Below are 23,695 nucleotides of genomic sequence, written 5' to 3'. Positions count from 1 at the left end.
GTAGGAAAGTCTTCGTGTCACACCGTAGATAGCTGGCAATTTTGCAATGAAATTAGGAGGGTCCAAGTTCCTGATGAATCAATGCGACTGGTATCTCTTGATGTAGTATCTCTTTTTACTAATGTTCCCATTGATCTAGCCATACAGGTATTACATCACCGTTGGATTGAAATCGAACAACATACCAAAATCGATCGAGATGATTTTCTCCAAGCAGTCAAGTTTGTATTGGAAGCTAACATCTTTTCGTTCAATGGGATTTTCTATAAACAAGTTTTTGGAACGGCCATGGGGTTTCCAATTTCCCCTGTCATCGCCAATATAGTAATGGAAAGGTTAGAGACGGTTTCTCTCTCAAAGGTACCATTTCAACTTAATTTTTATAAAAGATACGTAGATGATAACATTACCTGCATTAAATTAGAAGATATGCAAACATTGCTAGATACTTTTAACAGTTTCCATACTAGACTTCAATTCACGTTTGAGATCGAAAAGGATTCTTGTTTAACCTTTCTTGACACAATAGTTATCAGATCAAACAATAAACTTATTACCAATTGGTATCATAAGCCGAGTTGGTCGGGCTATCAACTTCTTTTCTGCTCATCCCATGCAACACAAAATAGAATTGATAAAGGGACTTATAGATCGTGCCATCTTACTTTCTGACCCCGAATTTCGACTAGCTAACTTGCTTCTTGTTAAAGACGCGTTGAAACGTAACGGTTACCCTAGAGAGATGGTCTCTGCGATTATCCGTGCGCGCATTTTTGAGATTTATCATCCGTTACTAGTGGAGAAACGTAAAGAGGAGAAAACCAAAAAAAAATTGGACCAGTTAGTTGGAAAAACACGGTGGTTATACCTTTTAGTAATAACATCTCAAATGATATAAAAAGAATGTTTAGAAAAGCAGGAATACACACCATCTTTAAACTACCACTTTATACTAAACATTTGTTTCCTCCAATCAAAGATAAAATACCCTTGTCTAAAAATTCTAACATCGTCTACTCAATCCCGTGCATGGGTTGTAACCAGGTTTACATTGGGCTAACCTCTAGGCTTTTGGAAAGACGGATTTATGAGCACAAAAGAAATATCTTTTTATCTCCCCTCCAACACACTGCTTTAACAAAACACTCACTTGAGTTCGACCATAGATTTGACTTTGACAACGTCAAAGTTGTTGATAGAGAAGCCAATCTGAATCAGAGAGTTCTATTAGAAACGCTACATATGATTAAACAACCGAGCGTAAATCTCAGGTATGAAACACCTAAAATACAGGACTATTACGCAACCTTATTGAAGGAGTAATGCCTTATGATGTCTTTCTGTTAGAATTTTCGTTTCTATATTTTTTTTCTATGGTTTGACCATTATTACATATTACTGCCAACGTTATGTAATTATATCTTTGGACACCTATGAGTGATGGATTTTTACCACATAAGCAATAATTGGTGGTATTATGGCAGTATGGTTGTGAGGTTTGGAGTTTCGTTCTTCCTATTTATTTCAAAACGTTTACCGCTTTTGACATCGTTTTGGCCGCACTCTGGTTTACCCTCTAGTTGCTCGTGCCTTGTGTCTACTGTTTACCTCAGTCACTGTTCAACTGACTCGCACGTCGCACGTTTCTAGCAAACGCGATCATTGCATAAAAGCATACGCAGTATTCTTCCGTTATCTAACTTTCCTTGAAAATGATCGCAACCACTGACCGAAACGTTGGAATTATGTACTGATTTCATACGAAAACCTATTCATTCCCATCCTATTTTTTGTTTTTCTTCTTTCCAACTTCTCACTTGCTGCCGTACAATTTCCATCCATACTATTTCATTCTGTTCTCATTTCCATTTCCATTATTTTCACAAAATTTCCTCTTAGCCTGTTTCACCTATTACCTGATTTTCTCATTTACCTAATTTTATTTAACTTTTATATTACATTCATATATGTACATTAATAAATGTTGTTTTAGTACTATTGGCGATCGGGTATACCAATGGATAATAACACAACATACCGACTGTCCTATTGGGAATGCCCTAGCGACACTGTTGACCCAGTTCCACCCCGAAACTGGTTAACTGTTGGTGATGGTGAAATATCTGATGACACCACATACAAGGTAAATAACAAAGACTACTTTTTGTTGATTTAAAAATATTGTAACATAGTAAGGCCATTCCGTGCTAAATAGATACTTTCAGCATTCAATGTAGCGGGGTTTGATGAAATCGAAACGTAATGTTGATCACGGGAAAGTGGGGGAGACTTATTATTATTATTAAGCGAGCTGACGCGGAGGGAGTGATCACTGCCACCCTCCGAAGGCAGAGACATGGCCTTTCTGCCGTGTTTTACACAAAGGCATCCGCATTATCCGTCTTAAACCATCCGCCCTTTCAGAATTGCTCTCCAACTTTTCATAGGCCCGGCCCGCATGGAAGGAAGGATCTTACTCATCAGGGATGCATCGTCACAGAGATTATGTACGGAAGCGTCTACGCACCACCTTCATGCACAAGTGTGCAGTGCGGTGCCTAGCCAACTCAAGTCGTTCCTGATGCACCACCACACCGCGCAGTGAGTGGGTAGTTCCAGCCGCTTCTGCACCGTACGGTGTAGCGGTGCCTTTTCTGAGGCACCGCCGCACCGTGCAGTGCCGTGGTGAGACGAGTCGAGGTTATATTTCCAACGAATCTTTAGTCCTACCAAAATCAACCAATCAGAATCGCATGACACATAACCTCGACTCGTCGCACCATGGCACTGCACAGTGCGGTGGTGCTTCAGAAAAGGCACCGCTACACCGCACGGTGCAGAAGCGGCTGGAACTACCCACTCACTGCGCGGTGTGGTAGTGCGTCAGAAACCGCTTGAGTTGGCCAGCCACCGCACTGCACGCTTGTGCATGAAGGTGGCACGTAGGCGCTTCCGTAGATCATGCCATTTCTTTCTAACTTCGAATGTGATACTAACGTCAGGCATTGACCTCTCCGATGTGGCAGACTTAACTGCATTAATTTCTTTCGTCATCGTATCTCATTCACCTATGGTCATTCGAGGCCGATAAACCTATGCGGCGATGGTAACATAGGTCCGGGTTGGCCAGAACCATTTCCAAAAATTAAGCATTCCGGGCTAGTGTTTTCATAATAAGCAAGCGCGACTGGTCGGTTTATACAGCCACCGAGTGGGGCCGTGACGGGCCGAGCCTCTATGGCAGGGCTGCATAGGGAGTCTTTTTCAGCTCATAGCGGCGAGCAACTAGCCGTACGCCGTTACTGAAGGTAGAACCAGTGAGGAGAACTGCAGTAGTGTAGGTGCAGGCTCGTAGGCGCGTAGTGTAAGTATATATAGCTAGGTTCCTTGTGGGGCCCCAGTGCAGAGCAGGTCCCGCAATATAATTCGGTGGGGTCATGAAATTTCCAAAACATTTGCTACTGCCGGCATTTCGTATGACTTGACGGTTCGATTTTACTGATAATAAAACATTTATTGCTAATAATACTTATCTTTTCAGCGACACATAAAATAATTAGAAAGTTAATACTATACAAATAAATAACTCGGACTCAAAGAAAACTTACAAGTACAATGATGAGCACCAGATGCGTACTGTACATATGTATATATTTATTCATATATCATGTTCTAGCTTTTATAAATGATATATATCGTTACTTAAAATTTTGTTTTCCTTGTGTCCGAGTCACAAATTTTTAAGAAAATTTTACTACGCACACATAATATATCAATATTCAATTTATATGTCACTAGCTTAAAGTACCCGGTGTTGCCGGGGTAAAATTTTGATTATCACGGTGTGTAAGAAGGTAAAATAAGGGGAAACGGATTGTGTTTGAAAACACCAGACGATATTAAAAAGCACTATAGACCTATCCACCGGGTTGATTCTAACAGCATTTAATTGCAAAAATTCCAGAATGTTGTGTCAAGTTCTGGAATTTTCTAAAAACTTCTAGATACAGTATTTTTTGCGAATAGCACGGTTTGGCCTATACTTTATGAGCGTGGATCGTAGGGACTGAGGGCGGGCAAGGAGCGGTCCGAGCAGGGTTGCCGAGAAAATCCCTACCGCAGTGGAGGGGGAACACATCTACAACAGTGCGGCGCGATGACGCCGCGCCGTAACGTCAAACCAACCGACGCTACGCGTATGTCCCCCCTACACTACGGTGGGGATTTCCCGGCAGCCCTGGCTGCGAGTCAGACACCCGAAAAAGTACTCCTCGCTCGGCTTTCGGTCCCTTTCCCTCGCTCTCCTTCCGTCTCGCCCTCGCTTTCGGCAAGAAAGAAAAGAAAATCGTATGCCCTGTACGTTTGATCAGGCTTGGGAATTAAGTGAACGCGTCGGCCGATTTTCAAAGGCAACGCCTCCTTTCTCCCGTCGAGCGTCTTGGCCCCCACGGCAGCCAAGGTGCTTGGAGCGCCTCATTGTCAGACCCGTACCACGTGAACCGCGCGTGGCGTGTTGACAAAACAAAAACGCATCGAAAATCGTGCTCTGGGACGATGTGGAAACCTATTGATACAATGTCGCAATATGGTACGGGCCTGAGGCGCTCCAAGCAACTAGGCCGCCGCGGGGGACAATACGCGCGGCGAGAGAAAGGAGGCGTTGCCTCTGAAAATCGGCAGCCGCGTTCACTTAATTCCCAAGCCTGCGTTAAGGTTCCCCCAAACCAACGCGAATATCCGCTCCGCGCCGCAGATCAGATAAGGCAGCAGTTTTTTATACGTGGTGGCTTATGGGCAGTGGTATCTGATCCGCGGCGGATTCGCTCCGCGCGGCGAAATTCACGTTGGTTTGGGGGAGCCTGTAGATGGTGATCACTGGTCCCAAGATCCCCCACCACGCTATAGAGCATTCCCGAGGAATGCTTCACTAAATTCGGCACTGTTCGTGCTTCATTAAAATCGTCATTCCTCGGCTTCACTACAATCGTCACTGCTCGGTTTCCTACTGTCACATATAAATGTTTCATACAGGAAAAGCTTTCCGGAGAAATGCTGTATAAAACGGTGAAAACCGCATCACAATCAGTCCAGTAGTATAGAAGCCTTTGAGGAACAAACATACATACCTACCTACATAACTACATTTTTTGAATTTCATATATATAGATATAACTTTTGAAACTGTTTTCGTCTGAAGATCTTTCATTTTTCTTTAAGTGCCTGCCTTTGCTTTCACTTTTACAAATTTAGCAATATCAGTTCCATTATCCTTATCCTTCGTCATCTCTAGAATTTTCATATTTGATCATGACATACATCGTATACTTGATACTAACTGCGCTCATACTACACAGCGAAAAACAAATATCGAATGATGTGATGCGATTTCAGGGAAGTTACCTTGGTAATTGGTGCATAAAACCAGAAATGTGTATTACACCATGTGCAAAACAGTGGCTTGGCAGGGGTCCTATACAAGACGTTACTACTCAAAAACATGACTATACGTGGAAGTGCGTTGAATCAGCAGAACCTTATAAAGCACAGGACAACTTATTTTGTCAGGCTGAACCGATAAGTGGTAAGAATATAACATTGAACACAGTAAATACATTTTATTTGTCTTTCTGCTTGTATTCTTTGCTTTTTATAGAGAGTAAAAGATAAAATCTACAAAACTCAATTCTATTAACTGCAATAACAATGCAAAATTATTTCAATGCTCCCTTTCTTAATACTTTAAGTCAGGGTTGACTAACTGGTGGCTCGCGAGCCACGGCACCTCCGCCTTGCTGCCACGCTGAACGGCCCCCCTCCATACCTACCAGACACTGACGATCGCAGTCGACTACTCCTTTCGTTCTTCTCTTTTTGACTGGGATCGTTAGAGTTTGGGAGGTATGGAGGGGGCCGTTCAGTGTAGCAGCAAGGCCGGGTTGCCCCCGGTGGCTCGCGAGCCACCATTTAGTCAACCTTACTTTAAGTCGTAAGAGTAATATCTGCATAACATAAGTTGCAGTAACAGTGACTTTTACTATAGTAACAGAGGTTGCTGTCTATAATTATTATTATTAATGTTGAATACACTGATTTAGTAATTAAATAATATTATTATCAAGAAAAAAGATTGGTTCTAATTTAATGTCAATTTATAAAAGAATAAGAATATTGTTGTTCCCGTAGATAATACGACATATAACTTGAGTTATTTTGAATCTGGTTGTCATTTGCCACCTGTACCATACGGTCCGATAAGGACATATAGGAAACCAGATGTCCCCATGGATGACTGTACAACGTACAAACTTAGCTATTGGCCAAATGAAACTTCTCTGAAGGTAATTTTCTTTTTTTCGTCCGTAACGTTTCATAGTTGAACTTATTGCATAGGTTAAGTACATACATACAATATGGAAGCAGAAATATGGCAAGCAGATGTTTTCGAAGCGTTCTTTGAAAACAAGAAATTACCGGTCGTATACGGTGAATGAGTGTTCATTTCGCTCTTAATCCAATTTTATCCCGTAAGAGGATCTGAAATATCCAGATACTTTATATATATAGAACAACAAAAACTTTTATTTTTCAGCAAATGTATTGACTTTGGAACATTATTGCATAAGGATCTTTTGCCTGTTTAATCGTAACCTTCAATTTAAACCCAAAACCAGCTTAATCGGACGATCTGCAAATTTCAGTTTTTAAGAAATATTTTATAAAAATGGCTGGCCAGAAACGTCTGATATGTTACAGTTTGTTTATACTCTCGGCCTCTATGACTTGAACCCGATTACGTTAAAAAATCGCTCGTCCGGAGGCTGAAATATCACAGAATAAGATGAAAAATCTCGAAATTCCCGGAATCAGCGATTTTCGACCTTATTCTGCGATAACCTTATTTAAGGGGTTTAAAGCTCAGAGCAACGTTAACCGATTTTCATGAAATTTTAGGCATGTATATAACTTACTTAAACCTACAAACGGGTTTTTTGAATTTTCATGGCAGGTACATAAAAAAAGGTAAAAAACGACTTTTACTATTTTTTTTTGCTATTCCGACCAAGTGCATTTTTTTCGAATCGACGAATTACGTCACTTAGCAAACTAATCCTTCTAGCTTCTAAAAAAACTCAAGTCGTTTGGATTAATTTAAAAAAAGTTTTGCGATTTTATATGGTGGCCGAATACTTTTGCACGCTACTGTATATAGACTCATGGTACGAGCCAGTATAGACGCGCGCACAGTGTTGCAGTTCTCCCGCAGCCCATGCTGTAGTTAGCAACGTAACAGTTCCGCGCTCGGCTGTTGCTCGGGTCCCAAAACTTGAGAAAGTATTTGCACCTTAAAGGGCCTGCCCTAGACACTCGTTTTTGAAGGCGATATTTGGAAATTAATTCTGAAAAACCTATCGCATTAACAGGACGGGGGTTTTGCACACATATTTAGTAGTGTTTGAACTATCAAAAAAAAAAATTTGCATTGTATTATATTGAAAATTGTACAAGTTACACGCCAAAACGCAGGTTATATAATCAAACACCGGGCCCCATTGGGCGCACGAATTGCGACCGTCCTAGTCATCTGAAACGAAAGTACCAAAGATTTTTTTAATCTATATGAGTGTAGTTCAATTAAATTAACAGCTTTTAATTGAAAATTAAAAGTCGAACAGTGTCTCTCCTAAATAAGGCCACCTTGCAAGAAGCAAAGTTATAGTCTTTTTCGGCAATTTTTTTGAGGGAGATAATAAAATGAACGAAAAATGCATTATGGAGCCTGTTGTTGTACAACCCTCGACTGTAAAACTCATATTTTTTTTCGTACAATATGGCGGTGATAGAGCTGTGGTGTTGTAGGTTATTGAACAACAACGAATTTAGTGGTAATAAATCGTGAGATATATATTGTTACAGGTGAAAATGATTATATACACTTTGTACAGCTTTTTGGTAGCAGAGCTTGGTTCTTTTATAATGCAGGCTGTTGACCGACTGAAAATATTCTTGCGGACGGAAGTGTGACGTCACCGATCGGATCGTTTAGAGCCCCGTTCGTATTGTACAGTCCTTCAGCCAATCGTACGGCAGGGAGTAAAATAGGGGGGTTTTCAAATTCTCTCAACACGTAGCTTCATATTGAACTTTCCATTTATTTAATTACCTCCCTCACAAAAATTGCTGAAAATGACTATAACTTTGCTTCGTCCTAACACCTTAAGGGGTTATGCCATCCTGAGACGCTCAAACCATTACCAAATTTCACGATTTTTTTTTATGATACTATGAGGTTGACAATTATTTCTATACTTCTTATATTTAGGGCATGTATTAATGAATATATTCTATAAATATTGCACAGAAATATTAAAAAATGGTCGAGTTATGTGTTGTCCCCCGAAGCTCCTCTGCGGGAGCGGTGTATCAAATTAAGACCCCCAGGTCCGTTTGAAATTAGAATAGATATGTTTTTTTTTGTTCGTAGATAAAATATGTTGAGATTCTAATCTGCAACTTCAAAACGATACCGCAGTGCCCTGTAGAGATTTACAAGGTGATTCTTTAGCTACCTCCGTCAAAGAGATACCGCCTGGTACCCCGTAGCGAGGACAACACTCCGCAGTTTTTTACCCTTCACCGAATTTTATGGCTTTCGGCCCTTGAAGGAGTTGGAATACCATCAAGAAGTGACGAATGTTCAGGATTTCCGAATTTCTCATCAAATCTTTGCCAAAACGACGCCAATCGATTCCTTATGTTTCACCGATGAAACTGGCACCAAGAACGACGTAATTCGGACCATAATGAAGGAAATTCCATGAAGAATCGTTTTATATCATTTTAAGTTGGCTTCATTAATAATAGTCCGATTTACATGAAATTTGGTACGATCTTCATCGGAAAAACATAAGAAATCCATCGCTGTCACTTCCATATCAACACCATAAAGAATAAAGAATTATTTTATTTCTGAAACAGGTATGAATCCTCGGCCAACCGCAGCGATTCGAGGTCGGCACCCCGCAGTCGAGGGTGAAATATCCATTTCAGCATATTAAGGAATTCGTTATTCTTTATTCTTCATTCTTCATCGGCTCGATATCGAAATGACACCAATGGATTCCTGACGTTCTCCCGATTAAAATTATACCAAATGTCATGTAAATCGGACTACTTTTACATAAGGAATACAAATTACTTGTGTAAACGTAGTCCGATTGTCATTATATTTGGTATGATTTTAATCTGGAGTATCCGACTATTATTAAGGAAGTCATCTTGAAATGATATAAATCAATTTTTCATGGAATTTCCTTCATTATGGTCCGAATGACGTCGTTTTGGTGTTAGTTTCATCGGCGACACATAAGGAATCGATTGGCGTCGTTTTCGCAAAGACCTGTTGAGAAATGTGGAAATCCTGGACATTTCTAACTTTTAAATGGTAGTTAGACCCTTTCGAGGGTCGAAAGCCATAAAATCTGCGTAACACTGCAGGGTGTTGTCCTCGCCACGGGCTACCAGGCCGCATCTCTTTGACAGGCGTCGCTGGAGAATCACCCTGTATGGTCGGGATGACTTTCCTATTGCTCTGCAAGGCTGGCAAGTCGGGGAAGAGTCGTATGTGGCCAGCGGGCGCCGGTTGCTGAGTCCTGGGCTAAATAGTCAGGTACTACCTGATAACTATCTATTTTGGAGTCACTAGGCATCGTCTGAAGTTCACGCATGAGGACGTGTGACTTATGTCAAGTCTCCATCGTAATCTCGACCCAATCATAAATACTTTAAAAATAGTACATATACTATTTCTATTTCCTGCGTGTTGTATATTGAAAATTAGTAATAATTTTGAAATAAATATTAAGTACATAAAAAGTCACCATAGTATAAATTGTTACACTTTTTAGGAAGAGCCGCCATGGAACGCAAAAAAAGAATATGTCCCGCCTGTTGAACGTATGGATGGCTGCACAACATACAATTTGAGCTATTGGCCATGTTCAGAGAAGAGACGTTCACCTATTATTCTCCAGGAGACGGAAAATGTCTTAAACGCAGGCTGTTGTTCTGATAATAATACTACATATCGCCTTAGCTACTTTGGCTGCGGAGGAGATAAACGAGACCTAATTCGACAGCCTGATAACATTCTTCCTTCACCTTGTCCTCCAGCTTATGACACTATTAATCGAGTAAGAAAACCAAAAAATATCCATATTTTAAGCTTTCCTAACTTCATATCAGGGAGGAGACCATGGCTGGCCATGACTTCTCGCTGCGCAGCATAGCTCACACCGTTGTTACAAACGAGAGGTTCCTTCCCAACTACGCCGTAAGGTAACCGCGTTGATCAGCTCATGCTCGGCGTCGCATCTTTTGGCCTATGCGACACGGGTATGCACCGAAGCACCCATGTCCAGTGAACACCTGCGTCGCTCGGTAGATGAGTCTACCCAAGCTTCTGCCCAGCCAAGCTTCCATGCTTAGCAGGAGTTGGCATTTTGGGGCTCGAAGAGCCAGCTTCTCCAGCTTCTCCCGCGCACGCTGCGGAGCCTGACGCCATATTCTCTCGGTCACCTCCACCGGCAAATTGACACTGCCCCGACTAGCCCGGCAGCGGGTACGAGCGGAGTGGATGAATTGAAAAACTGGCCCCGCGATATATCCACCCGTTACAGACCTCGAGTGGCTGTGAGTGTCTGTGATCGGTCCAAAGGAATTAATTTCCCTGCATTACTGTATAATTAGGGGAGGATGTGGAGTATAATTAGTGCGGAACATAACAATAATAATGTTGACTATGACAACACTACTGTTAGGCTATATGACGATCAATCTCGACTTTCTCACAACTCGTTCATAAATAATTTGACCTACTCATTGCATTGTACGTTTCGCGTACACAATAACAGCATGCCCTCATGCAATGTGCCCCCTTACATCGACGCACGATCCAAGTGCAACCCTATCCTTAACCCTCAAAGGTCACATTATCATTTCCTCCCGCTACAGGCACACATGGGTTAGCGTAGCACAGAGCATTTGTTTGCCTATATCTCTGGATGTGCCGCACCGTTTTTAATGTTTTTTCTTCTGATGGATTCGTAGGACAATAAGGAAAAATAAATATATTGGTGATTTAGTCATAAATCGTTTGGTACTCGAGATGTCTTGAAAATAAAGAGATCAAGCTATTTAGTGAAAGTTCAGAAAAATTTGTTTTTTCCTCTTGTAATTGTAGTTATCTTCAGAAAAAGATACGGGAGTTTTATTATACAGCAATCGAAAGCTTTTGAGTCATACTTTTAAGGGGAAAATGCGTTCTTATTATTGGTTAAAAAAATATATAATTATTTGGAGAGGTAAAGTAGAGTAATTTTTTACTTAGCACGTTTGGCATCATTTTCATAAAAAAACACTAGCAATCCGCTGGTTATACTTCTACGAAGATCTAATACGAAATATAGAAATTGGTATTTTCATTACTGAATGGCCTATTTGTGTCTTTGTCTTTATGATTTTACGGCTTTCGAACCCCGACGCACGTGGTTCGAAAGCTTCGACCCAAGACGCAACTGGGTCATAAAAAGGTTCCATTCAAACGATTTCAAAGCAGCATCAGTAAAAAAGCCAGAATATCATGGCCACCGAATTTTAGCTTGAGGGTACGGATACAGATTCGACCCTGACGTCACTGGCACGGACAAGTGTGATCTGCTTCATTGTAAAACAAGGAAACGATATTTGTTCACACTGATACTGACGGTACGGAACTGATATGTGAACAGAGGCCTTTGGAGAGCAGACTAAGTTTTCTAATACTATTCTTCCAAAACTCGACCTACTGAAATCAACATTGAAATGGCATGCCAATGAAATTTAAACTATTTTCATTACGGGTTATTGTTCTTTATTTATTATAATTAGGTTTACAAAGTAGCAGTTGGTTTAAGAAACATAGGATATATGTCAATACAGATAACTATCAGGGATTAACGTAATGAAAAATGTAAAACGATACTGATACAAAAACTGATACGCTTACCACGGCGTGTTGAACAATTGAAGCGAAGCACCCGCTAGAGCAGTGCCACCAACCCGGCAATTAAGCCAGATCAGTAACGGAGCTCCAACATTACAACACTGCCACTCTCATTTACTGATTCTACTGGCACAATCGAAAGTGAACTGCAATGTCTATTAAATTTGTCCTTAGGGAGAGCCTTCGTAAACATGTCGGCCAGCTGCTTATTGGATGAAATATAGGACACAACCACTGTGTGGTCTTGCAGTTTTTCCCGAATGAAGTGAAATTTCACGTCGATATGCTTCGTCTTCCTGTGGCGTTCCATGCTCCTGATTGTCCATGAACAAGTCCGTCGATCCGTCCATAGTGATACCGAGCTCCTGCAGGAATCTTCGAAGCCAGATGATTTCCACCGTTGCATCCGCTGCCGCAACCTACTCCGTCTCGGCAGTCGATCTGCTTACGCACTTCTGCTTTGCGAGGACCAAGTGACAGGACCTCCTACCATCACGCTGACATACCCCGTGGTTGACCTGCGCGTGTCCAGGTCACCCGCAAAGTCGGCCTCTGAGTATAGGGATAGCCGGATGTCGCCCGCTCTGTACCTGATTCCCCCACCTCTTGTACCCTGGGTATACCTCAGTATGCGCTTGACCGCCGTTCAGTGTTCTGAGCCGGGGTTGTTTAGGAATCGACTCACCTGGCCCATGGAGAACATGATATCCGGGCGCGACACAGTGGCCAAAAACATCAATGAACCGACAGCTTTCCGGTACCGGATGTTCTTCATATTAGCGATCCCCTCGCTGCTGGTCAGAGACTGTCCACCGTGCAGTTGTACATTCGGATCGCAGGGAACCGAATATGGCTTGCAGTCATCCATTCTGAATTGCTTCAGAAGCCGGTCCACGTGGCTCCTCTGACCGATGAAGATTTCCTTGGGGTTGGACCATGAAGATCTCCTCGTCTAAGTCGCCGTTCAGAAAGGCACTGTTCATGTCGATTTGCTTAACTTCCAAGTCATTCTTAGCCGCTATGGTCAAGAGGACACAAATCGATTGGTATCTTATAACCGGAGAATACGCTTCTACATAGTCGACTTCAGCTTTCTTTAGCACACAATCTAGCCTTGAATAGAGTCATGCTTCCGTCAGGCTTCCGCGTCACTCTGTAGATCCACTTGGATCCTATGGCTCGACGATCCGAAGGTAATTCTACCAAATCCGACGTATTCTCTGCGTTCAATGCAGACATCTCTTCTTTCATTGCTTGAGTCCAAAAACTTGATTCCGTTGACGAGCTTGCCTCTTCGTATGTTTCTGATTCCTCGATTGCTGCTGAGCAGGCTGCAAACTCAGAGTCCCTGAACTGAGAGGGCTTTTGGATAGCCCCGCCATTCCGAAGCGAACGACCAGGCACGTCGCTTCCCCTGCGTCTTTTCCTGCGTTGTCTAGCGCGGCGTCTTCTCCCAAGGGTCGATCCTCCGCATCCTCAAAGGCCTCCTGTGCATCCTCGAAGATATTCTGCAGCAGCTCACCTCTCTCCTGGTTCACTCCCGTTGTGGTCCACTCATGCACGAAGTAATTCTTCTTAGATTCCGCCGTAGTTGATTGTGTATCGCTTTCATTAAAGACTACGTCTTTTGTAATGGTAATCTTTCGAATATTCAGAATCATAGTGTAAAGTATCTTACTGTACGCGTCAGAAATTTGAGGAAAGACAGAAGCAGAAAAAGTAGAGAAAATACAGGAAACGTACATAAGGTGAACTTTTGGTTTGGACTTCAATACACTAGTGTAACGTCCGACGGGGACTCAAACCGAATAAAGTCGATAGTCGGTAAATTAGAACTGTTCTACATTACCACGAAACCATCCTGTATTATCGCGCAGACCCATTGTAAATACTTTTATATATAATTTATGATTTAAGCGAATATTAAAGAAATACATATTATAGAGACGTTAGGAATGATTAAATAGAAGTATTGACAAAAACGCAAGACAAAATATTATGTAATATGCGAATAAAACAGAAAATAACAAATAGTGACTCACTGCGCATGCGCCAGCCCACCAATTTTCTCAATATCTCTTAGGCCCGATTAAATATCAACTTGGTTTTTACATACAAAGCTTACCCACACAAATGCCTAAAAATCAATTTCAGGATTTTGCCCTAATCAACCTCTAAGGGGGTGGTGAAATTTGTTTCCGTGGAGTTCTTAATATTTCTTAGGCCCGAAGCGAAGCGCGGGTATATTTTGCTATCATGCATATAAATATACAAATTCTTTCAGACAGAAGAACAAAATAACACCTAAAATACACTAATATGTTGCCTGGAATATGTTCAAATAAAAATAAATAGATTCTGAATGACTTTATTACAATTAATGCGTTGCATTCTATCTCAGCCGCTTCTATTCGCCTCAACGATACCTTAACGATATTATAGATATATCAAAATATCCACAACATTTTGATATTTGCGACATTTATCAATAAATTATTATTGATTTATTAGCTAAATACGCGTACACCGAAGTACAGTTTTTGGCACCTGAGGGGCCCGCGGAGATAAGGGGAACGCGTTAAACTATCCGTAGGACATTCCGCTTACCTACGCGTACCCCTCAAGCGCCTAAAACTATACTTCAATGCACGCGTATTTAGCCGAAATTCAAAGTCAATTTTCTCGAAAACGAAGCCTATATCGTAATTCCATCACTCCTGATTTTCGTCTTGTTTCCGCGTGTAGAATCGCCGCCTAGAGTATTGACTATAGATAGAGGAACACCCTGTATATGATTTAGTCAGTTATATTTCGAAGACCAAGACTCGAATTGTAAAACCGTGAGGGACTTATTAATTTCAGTTGATATGAAGAACTCATGTTTTGATTTATCTCGGAATTTTAGAACATTATCGCCAGTATTTTTTTTTTTAATTTTTAATTACAATAGACAGGTTAGACGACCCTTTGGTACAATTAATTATAAAATGAGAAGGAAAAGGAAAAAATAAAAGCATGAATATACAATATGAGACATTCAATGCAACATACATAAAAGCTTTGTACGGGTCGTATCTATTGAATCGGAGAAAAAGTCAAGTTGGTCGTAATAAGAATTAGCAATGCTACATATGCGATCCATGCAATTATGTTTGCCATAGAGGGTTCGATGACTTTTTATGTTAAGGAGATTACGATGCCTTAGGCTCTTAGTGATCGCATTGAAATTGAGTTGTTTTAGTATGGGCTGGCAATTTATTCGGCTATTTATGACATTAAGTAAAAAGGTCAAGTCGGATATGAATCTTCTGTTTCCAAGAGTTAACAAGTGTAGTCTGGACAGCCATGGCTTGTAATTGTGTCAATGTATAGGAACTATCTATGATTAGTCTAGTATTATTATGTAATCGTACAAGTAATTGCACTGTATTCCGTCATGACCATAATTACTCTAAAGCAGGGCTGCTCTAAAGTAAGTAACTGCATTCAACAATTCTTTCATGAGAAGAAAATCTTGAACTCTATATTATATTTGGGAATTAGCGTTATAGTTAAGCGTTACATAATATTTTTCAACTATTAAGGCTTCAAATTCATATTGATATACATAATTCATATGTTTACTTCAGATGAGTTTCCTAGGAAATTGGTGTGTGAAACCGGAGCCACCAATAACCCCCTGTAACAAGCAAATGCTAGGTAAAGGACCTATGCAGGATGTCACTACACAAAAGCATGACTATACCTGGAAATGCCTACCTACACGACCGGATTCTCGACGAGATGATAGTATTATCCCTGCATCGTCACCTATGGAGTGTATGTACTGTTGTTATATTTTATACTAACAATATTATATACGTTGTCATCTCGCTGAGGGAAATTTCCCAATGATGTGGAGGGTAGGGGGGCTCCTCTAGGCAGTGGTGGCAGCGAGGTTGGTCCTATGTAGGGTTGTGCATGCGGCTTAACGTAGTTTACTGCCTGGGCAAAAGGCAAATTCTCCCTGACTGATTGTGAAATCCTATTAATTTTTTTGTAGTTTAGTGTTGTATTTGGAGGCTTTGAGTGCTGGTCTGTCCTCTTGTGAGTTGATGCTACAAGCATTCGGTGTGTGTGTTTGGGCACACTTGACGCATCTAAATGGGAGGTGACAGTTCCGGACGCTGGCAATTCTTGCATTGGAATAGATCAGGCTTTTCAGATGCTCCCATCTAACTTTTTGGTATGCGATTGCCTTTATTTTTAATAATTGTGTGGTTTTGCTCTCACTTGAAAGTTGCAGTAGAAAGTGATGCTTGTTAGGTTGTGATTTATCGAAAATAAATTTTGAGAGGTTGATGATTTCGGCACCAGGGATATTTAGATCCGAGATCTCTTGTTTGACTTCGTTGCTTCGAAAGATCCTCTGATGCCCTTAAGCAATATAGATTTGAGCTTCAAGTGCTTCGGCGTATAGGTGTAGTATTGTATTTTTAAATCGGTTAGTTTGGTGCAAATGATTGCGTATTGCTCAATACTATTTATATATATCGTGTGTCCCCCTATATCGGTTTTCTTGATTAGGAAAGCCGATTTGGGGATGCTCAGTGATGTTATGATCGTGATAATCTCGTTCACTGTGGACATTAAAATGTTTATGGGTGGAGGTTTCAGAATCTTCCTTTTTAGGGATGGATCAGGACGGGAAGTATCCTTTTCTTCTCCATCAAGGTCTATATCGTTTTCTCCAGAAAGCGGTAAGAAGTGGTTCGTTTCACTGTCAACCAAATGTGCTTTCCCTTGGGTCATGGCCATTTTGTTTGTCTTCTTAGGAAGCTCCCATCCATCTATCGGCAACTTCTTGAGTTGAGAAGTACCCGAGCCTCCCGGGCTTTCTTCTGGCGGCGTCCCGATACCGCATTTTCGAGCAAGATTGAGGTTAGGTTTAACCTTAGATTTCTGGGGGGCACCGAATTCTTTTAAGAAGTCCTTATGCAACCGATCTAGCGGGGTCAGTTGAGTCTTCCGATTTTTTGGGCACCTGCGTCTTGTAATCGAATTATTTCTTTCATTTTTTTTATTTTCGTCTGTGGGCGAAAAGAGACGCTTCTCGCCTTGCCCAGTCGTCCCCGACATTCCGGCCTCAAACACGAGTGTAGAAGGGATTCAACACGCATCCGGGCGAAAAAAGAGATAAACTCCACTGAAGGCGGTCCGCTCACTATTAATACACAATCACTGCACTCAATTTGATGAACTATATAGGTCCAGAAATTCACAAAATATGAGGAGCGAAGTCACCACCGACCTCTCTGCATCGGCAGCTACACCGGAAGTGCCTGCCTGCACGCGTAGATGCAAATTCCGGGGCGGCTTGCCAAACAAGAAGCAGGGGGCTCGCGAGCGTCTCCTAGAGGCCGCGATCAACTCTACCTCTGCAGTTTACAGGGCTACGGAATGTTGTTTCTTATTGCTCCATGCTCCATTCAAAATGGTCTTTGTAGACGATATTTTTTTTTATTTCGAAGGATATAATAATTCTGTTTTGAACAGTAAGATATGTTGAATATGTAATTAAAAATGCGTAACAGACAGATCAGAACAAACAAGGTAAATAAATGATGACATGAATTACTTCTTTAATACTTTAGTAGGTACCTATATGTAATTTCACAATCAGAAGCGGCGTTCGACTTACTACTCTAATTATAATTAGCGTATTTAATTATTAAATCAAGAAGTTCATGCTGCGTGTTATTTTTAATAAGTATAACTTTATTTACTTGTTCCTTTTCTTTACATAATAAACACCTATTATAAGCCCAAAAAGTACTTATTATAAAAATATTACTACATGCCCTGGCAATGAACCATAAAAATATAAAAAGTATTATACAAAATATAAGACTAAGATCCCGCGATGGTTTCAGAGTTACTATATGACGGTGAATTTTCAATTATAGGTTGTACTACTCACAGACTTTCCTATCTACAAAACGATTGCAAATCATTGACTTCTGTTCCAAAATACGCCCCAGTACGCACGTATAATTCATCGAATATTCCAATGGAATCGGAAACCATCATGCAACTAAGTTATCAACCTGTCGAATCTCCAGATCCAATCACACATCCGTGGGCTGAAAAACCGGATTATTATTCTCCCACCATTCCAATGGAAGATAATACTACATACAACATAAGGTTTACCCTAGTTTTATTTACTCTGTTTATACGTTGCAATTAACAGGATTAGTGTATACATTTAATTTCTTAACCCGCCGGTGGTCGCGCCTAAAAGTTTTACACGAACGGTCGCGCCGTGTACTCCGTACACGGGGGTCTGTTTCGGCTGAAAAAACCGTTGTACCGTGATATATTGTACCCAGCATCCCTATGTATTCTTCCAGCGGACATTTTTGCATCATGATACGTACTTGTCAGGTTCAAATTCAGTTTGGAAGTGTCTCTGATTGAATCAAAGCGAAAGATGTCCCCAGGTGTCCGCCTATGATTGCTTTTAATTTTGGGTATGTTTTAAAGGACCGAAAAATAAGATATTCATATTTAAAGGGTGAAACCACCCCACAAAGTTAAAAGATTTTCAGGTGTTCGTCTCCAATGGGGAAGAAAACGCAAAGCTCGGCGCAGGGGGCGCCACGAGCGCATGTATTGTAGTTTTGCATGAGTGCGCATGCGTGAATGATTTGCGCGCGAATTTTTCATTTGTGGAATGTACGAAGTGGGTAGTTACATAATGTTTTACACGTGTGCTGGTGGCATCACGGGTGGGAAAGAGTTGCAGCCATCTTCCTCATTGCGTTGGTTTTTGGATATGTTTTAGACGACAGAAAAATAAGAAAAGGTGTCCTTTTATTTTGGCCTGTTTGTATGTTTTGGGGGTGACACCACACCTCAAAGCTATAGAGTTTTCAGGTATTCGTCTCTGATTGGTTTGGCTTTTCAAATTTTTATGAAATTTGATGGGTGGTTTCACCCACTAAACATGCAAACAGGCCAAAACAAAAAGACACCTGTTTCTTATTTCTCTGTCCTCTAAAACATATGTAAAGACCAAAGCAATCGGAGGCGGACATCTGGGAAACTTATGAGTACAGGGGCGCGCTCGCTGCCCGGTAGGATATGCGGCATACTTTCGTTTCCATTCAATCAGAGACACTTCCAAACTGAATTTGAACCTATCAAGTACGTATCATGATGCAAAACTGTCCGCTGGAAGAATACATAGGGGTGCGGAGAAGAATGTATCACGGTAAAACGGTTTTTTCAGCCAAAAACTGACCTCCGTGTACTGAGTACACACGAGCGATCGCCGGCGGATTAATGTACCCATTTCAGCAATACTTATTTTATACATCTTAAAATACAAAACAAACAAAATACTTCATATTTTCAAAATACAAACATAAATTAAGGAAAATTAAGTAGGTATGTAAAATTAGACACTTTCCAAACATATGTTTCTATACCGCTTAAGGGGTCATTCTACTGGGATCAGCCGAAAAATTCAGCTATTTTTAAAGATTTTTTCTGATTAAATATAACATGTGTTTTGCAAAAATCATACTAATTCGAATATACTATTATGAACGATATTGAACTTGGTTAGAGTACGTGTGAGTGAGCGGCTGAAGTGAGAGTGCGAGGATAGAGTTATAAGAGTTAATTTACAAGATTGGAGTAGGAGCAGCAGAGTGCGAGGTAATAAATGTTGAAGGGAAGCCGAAGAGGTAGAGATATTAGAGACAAGAAACCTGTGGCAGGGATGGTGAGGTTAGGATGTAAGGAACGGGCGGGAACGATAGGTCGGTAAGGTAGGGTGATAGGTGTTCGAGGTTAGGAAGGAACGGAAAAGAAGGGAGGATAGCGGGTGAGGGGAAGGCGGCAGGGAGTCAGGAAGAAAAATATAGCGAAACGCCAATAAAGGAAATGAGGAAACGAGGAAGAACGACTTTGGAAACATTGAGGAAAAGGGACGGTCAGTATAGCAGAAAACTCACAGGTGTATCGCAAAGGGAAGACACAGGGAAATGGAGGGGGGGGGGACTGGAAATGAGAGGGAAGACGCTGTGACCTATGTGGGGATGAATTTGGAAACCTAAAGCACTTAATTAGGGAATGTAGGGAAATAGAAAGTAAGCGCAATCTAGAAGACGTGATAAGCGGAAAAAGAGACACAAAGACGATAGACTGGTTAGAAAAATTACAAACAAGAAGAAAAGAATAAAGAGGGCGGCATGAGAAAGGCAACAAAAGAGGAGATAGCCAAGAAAGAGGCAATGGGTCAACTTAAGACTGATATAGCCTAGTCAGAACTAGCGTCATAAAGAGTTATATTGTATAGAAATTATTTATGAGGAAGAGAGTGTTAGAGAAAGATGAATGGGTAAGATAGCTTGTAAGTGAAGTAGGAAATTGTAAACCAAGTCCAATTCTTGGCTGTGAAGTTGAATAAACATTTATTATTATTATTATAAACGATATTTATAAACTAGAAATAAATAGCACTACGGAATGCCTTTTACAGCACGCAGAATATGTTGCATAGTCGTTTTTAGATGGTGTATGTAATATAAAATATGTTTATGTTTATATGCAAAATACTAACAATAGATAAACGTACATACAGAATATACGTATTTCCTATGTAAAAACAATATAAATGTTTACAAAAGGTTTGGAAAATACATTATAAGTGAACTAAATTTCTTTTCTTCCATTTTTTAGTTATTTTATTTTACAAAAATTGCGTTTGTATTGGCATTTTCTTATTTCCGCTACGCAATCTGGTGGCGAAAATTAAAGCAGTCTAATCGGGTTAGCTGTCACATGTAATTGGCAGTATTGGGAATTTCGACTATTTGATGATCGATTTTGTAGAATTTAACAGCCTATTTAATGACAAAAACATTATTACACTATTTCAATACTTGTGTCACACCAGTCCTCTAATGCGATTGACCCGATTACAGAGCTTACTTTAGTAGATGGCGTTCTCACAGTATTTCCCAATGCCTCCGCATATTTTATGCAACTATTCAATATTCAGAAAAAAACTATTATTTTATTACGGTAAAGAATCGAATTGTATTAGCATTAGTATAATTTTCGTATTAGCATTATTATCAGGGTAAATCTCGAAGAATTTTTGTTACAGCAGAAGTTAGAAATGGGGAAGATGATTGCAATTTCTTCTCACCCGTGACGACACCAGCACACGTGCCATTTGTCATCGATGTGTTGTAAAACATTATGAAACTATCCACTTCATACATTCCACAAATAAAAAATTCGCGCGTAAACCATTCACACATGCGCACTCATGCAAACCCGCAGAATGTACATGCGCTAGTGGCGCCCTCTACGCCGAGCTTTGCGTCATCTTCCCTAAACAGTCACATGCGCGTGGCGCAGTGATCCGCGTCACAGAATACCATACCATAGATGGGAATGCCGCACTTCGTGCTTCTCTCACTATGTGAGTGCGAGTTGTTCGAGACAATCTTCGCCCGCTGTTGTACACACGGCTCAAACGATTGTGGCCAATCGAGATTCGATTGTGGAATAGCTTACCATGGTTGGCCTTTTGTCGTCGTTAACATTCTACAGTATTTCATGAATATGCTTTAGGGCACTGCCAAGGCACAGGTTCCCGTGGTTCCCTAATTCGTCGCTGCTGACTGTGCTGTACACCTCCTCGCTCTCTACTGTTAATGTGCGACACGAGCATTCTCTCAAAATTTTGTACTCTTCCTTACCGTTTCACTCCGTTCGGTAAATTGTTGTACATTTTAAACCAGCACGTAATAACATCTTCTGTTCCCCCCGTGTTTTAGACGCCTGGAGTAGGACTGAATAGGCGTTTAAAAGACGTCTTTAACGGGGTACTCTATTGTAACTGTCCGTTTTTCAAAACCATCTTCGGGAATTTATTTAACAGAAATCACAAGTTTATAATATCTGACGCTTTGCTTGCATTCCTCTCCCTCTCCCTCTCCCTCTCCCTCTCCCTAACCCAGACCCTCTCCCTCTCTCTCTCTCCCTCCCCCTCCCCTTCTCTCTCTACCTCTCCCTCTTCCTTGTAGATTATGGGGAGGCTTTCAGTCTAGTGGTCAAGTTTGCATCTATTAGTGCAATATTGATAATTGGAGGAACGTTTGACACGCAACTTGCACAATTTGACGTCAAGACCGCCCTTTTAAACCTTTCGCTTTTAACTCCGGATATATACAGCATCCACGAACCAACCCGCACAGACGAACGCCGATTAAGCTGGGTATACATTAGTCTGGTCCAGTGATCCACTGTTTCATTTCCAATCAAACCACTCGCTTGATCAGACCGGACTTCCGCGGAACGGGGCGCCGTTGCAAAAGGGTTAAACAGTGAGCTTGTTGAAGATATATACAGGGTGTTCGGCTACACATGGGAATAAATTTAAAGGGTGATTCTAGACATCAGAATAAGACGAAAATTAAGAATAACAATATTGTGATTGAGGCTTCGGTTGTTAGTTATAAGCGTTTAAATATATGCCTAAAATCAGACAAAACGTGCGTAGCGGTGCAAGTGGAGCAAGTCAGGGGAGGTGTCGATCAGTGGTATTCAAAATCACTGTCGCACAAGGTCACTCACCTCAGAGAAGCCGCGACAAAATTTATCTGTTCTTTATCATTTCATCATCGGTAAAATTCATTGTTTCTATTATATCCACTGTAGGCAATTCTGTTATCGAGACACACATGCGCAGAAATCACACAAATCACAGAATCACACCATAAAAAAAAAACAATATCAGATCTCTGGTACTAAAACGTGTGAAAAAATTCAAAGAAGAACACAAATTTACCCGTACTGAACACACAAGAGAAGTCAGATTTACACACATTCAAAAAATTGAAATTGATAACCCTTAATAATTGTCTACTTCGCCTTGTGTCCATGCTGCTGGAAATAAATTAATATCGACGAAGCTAGGTGCAGAAACGTTCAGAAGCGTTGTTACTGGACTCATTATTTCAACTACACACACACACGCACGCTCGCACGCATGCACGCACGCACGCACGCACGCACGCACGCACGCACACACACACACACACACACACACATATATATCACATCAGCGAGTTTCGGACTTCTGTAGTGCCTTCCTAGTCGTGGCGAATACCTCGTACGCGCCGTACGAATATAGATAATTCCCACACAGTAATGTTTCCTGGAAATAAAAATGTTCTAGACGGGAATCTATGGCGTGGCAATGTTCGCGAAATATTGTAGAAATCTTGGCCAAAAAGAGCCAACCATGTGAAGTCGATCACTAATCGAAGGGGCGCGGCCACAATCGAATGAGCCGGCTGTATGTACATATATATATTAAATGTACTGTCTAGTGGTGTAAAATGTAATATATTTATTAATTTTATTTTTCAGTTATATTCCACCTGGCACACTGGTTCCATAGTTACGCCCCCACTGCTATTTTTCATCAAATAAACATAAAAGTAAGGTGTCAACATGTTAGTACTGTTATCCACGTATTAGAATTTAAATGTTGCATGCGTTTCAGAATCATATGCAGTCTTAAGTAACTAATATCCCACAAAAACAAACAAAAAGGCCTTGTTCAGTACGGGCCCGCATTAATATGGA

General features: G+C 40.9%; 1 protein-coding gene across 1 annotated transcript; it reads left to right on the top strand.

Moving 5' to 3' along the window:
- Positions 1-1,440: 1,440 nt before the first annotated feature.
- On the top strand, positions 1,441-23,695 carry LOC143371200 (uncharacterized). The gene is made up of 9 exons (XM_076816151.1): positions 1,441-1,491; positions 1,994-2,143; positions 5,392-5,581; positions 6,184-6,338; positions 9,906-10,190; positions 15,670-15,859; positions 17,986-18,226; positions 23,477-23,547; positions 23,613-23,695. Exons 1-8 carry the CDS (start codon positions 1,441-1,443, stop codon positions 23,505-23,507), a joined length of 1,293 nt encoding a protein of 430 aa, XP_076672266.1. The 3' UTR covers positions 23,508-23,547; positions 23,613-23,695.

The sequence above is a fragment of the Andrena cerasifolii genome, chromosome 7, assembly GCF_050908995.1.
Source record: "Andrena cerasifolii isolate SP2316 chromosome 7, iyAndCera1_principal, whole genome shotgun sequence".
NCBI classification, from domain to species: Eukaryota; Metazoa; Arthropoda; class Insecta; order Hymenoptera; family Andrenidae; genus Andrena; species Andrena cerasifolii.
The sequence above is the reverse complement of the archived record's forward strand: the minus strand, read 5'-3'. Positions and strand labels throughout refer to the sequence as shown.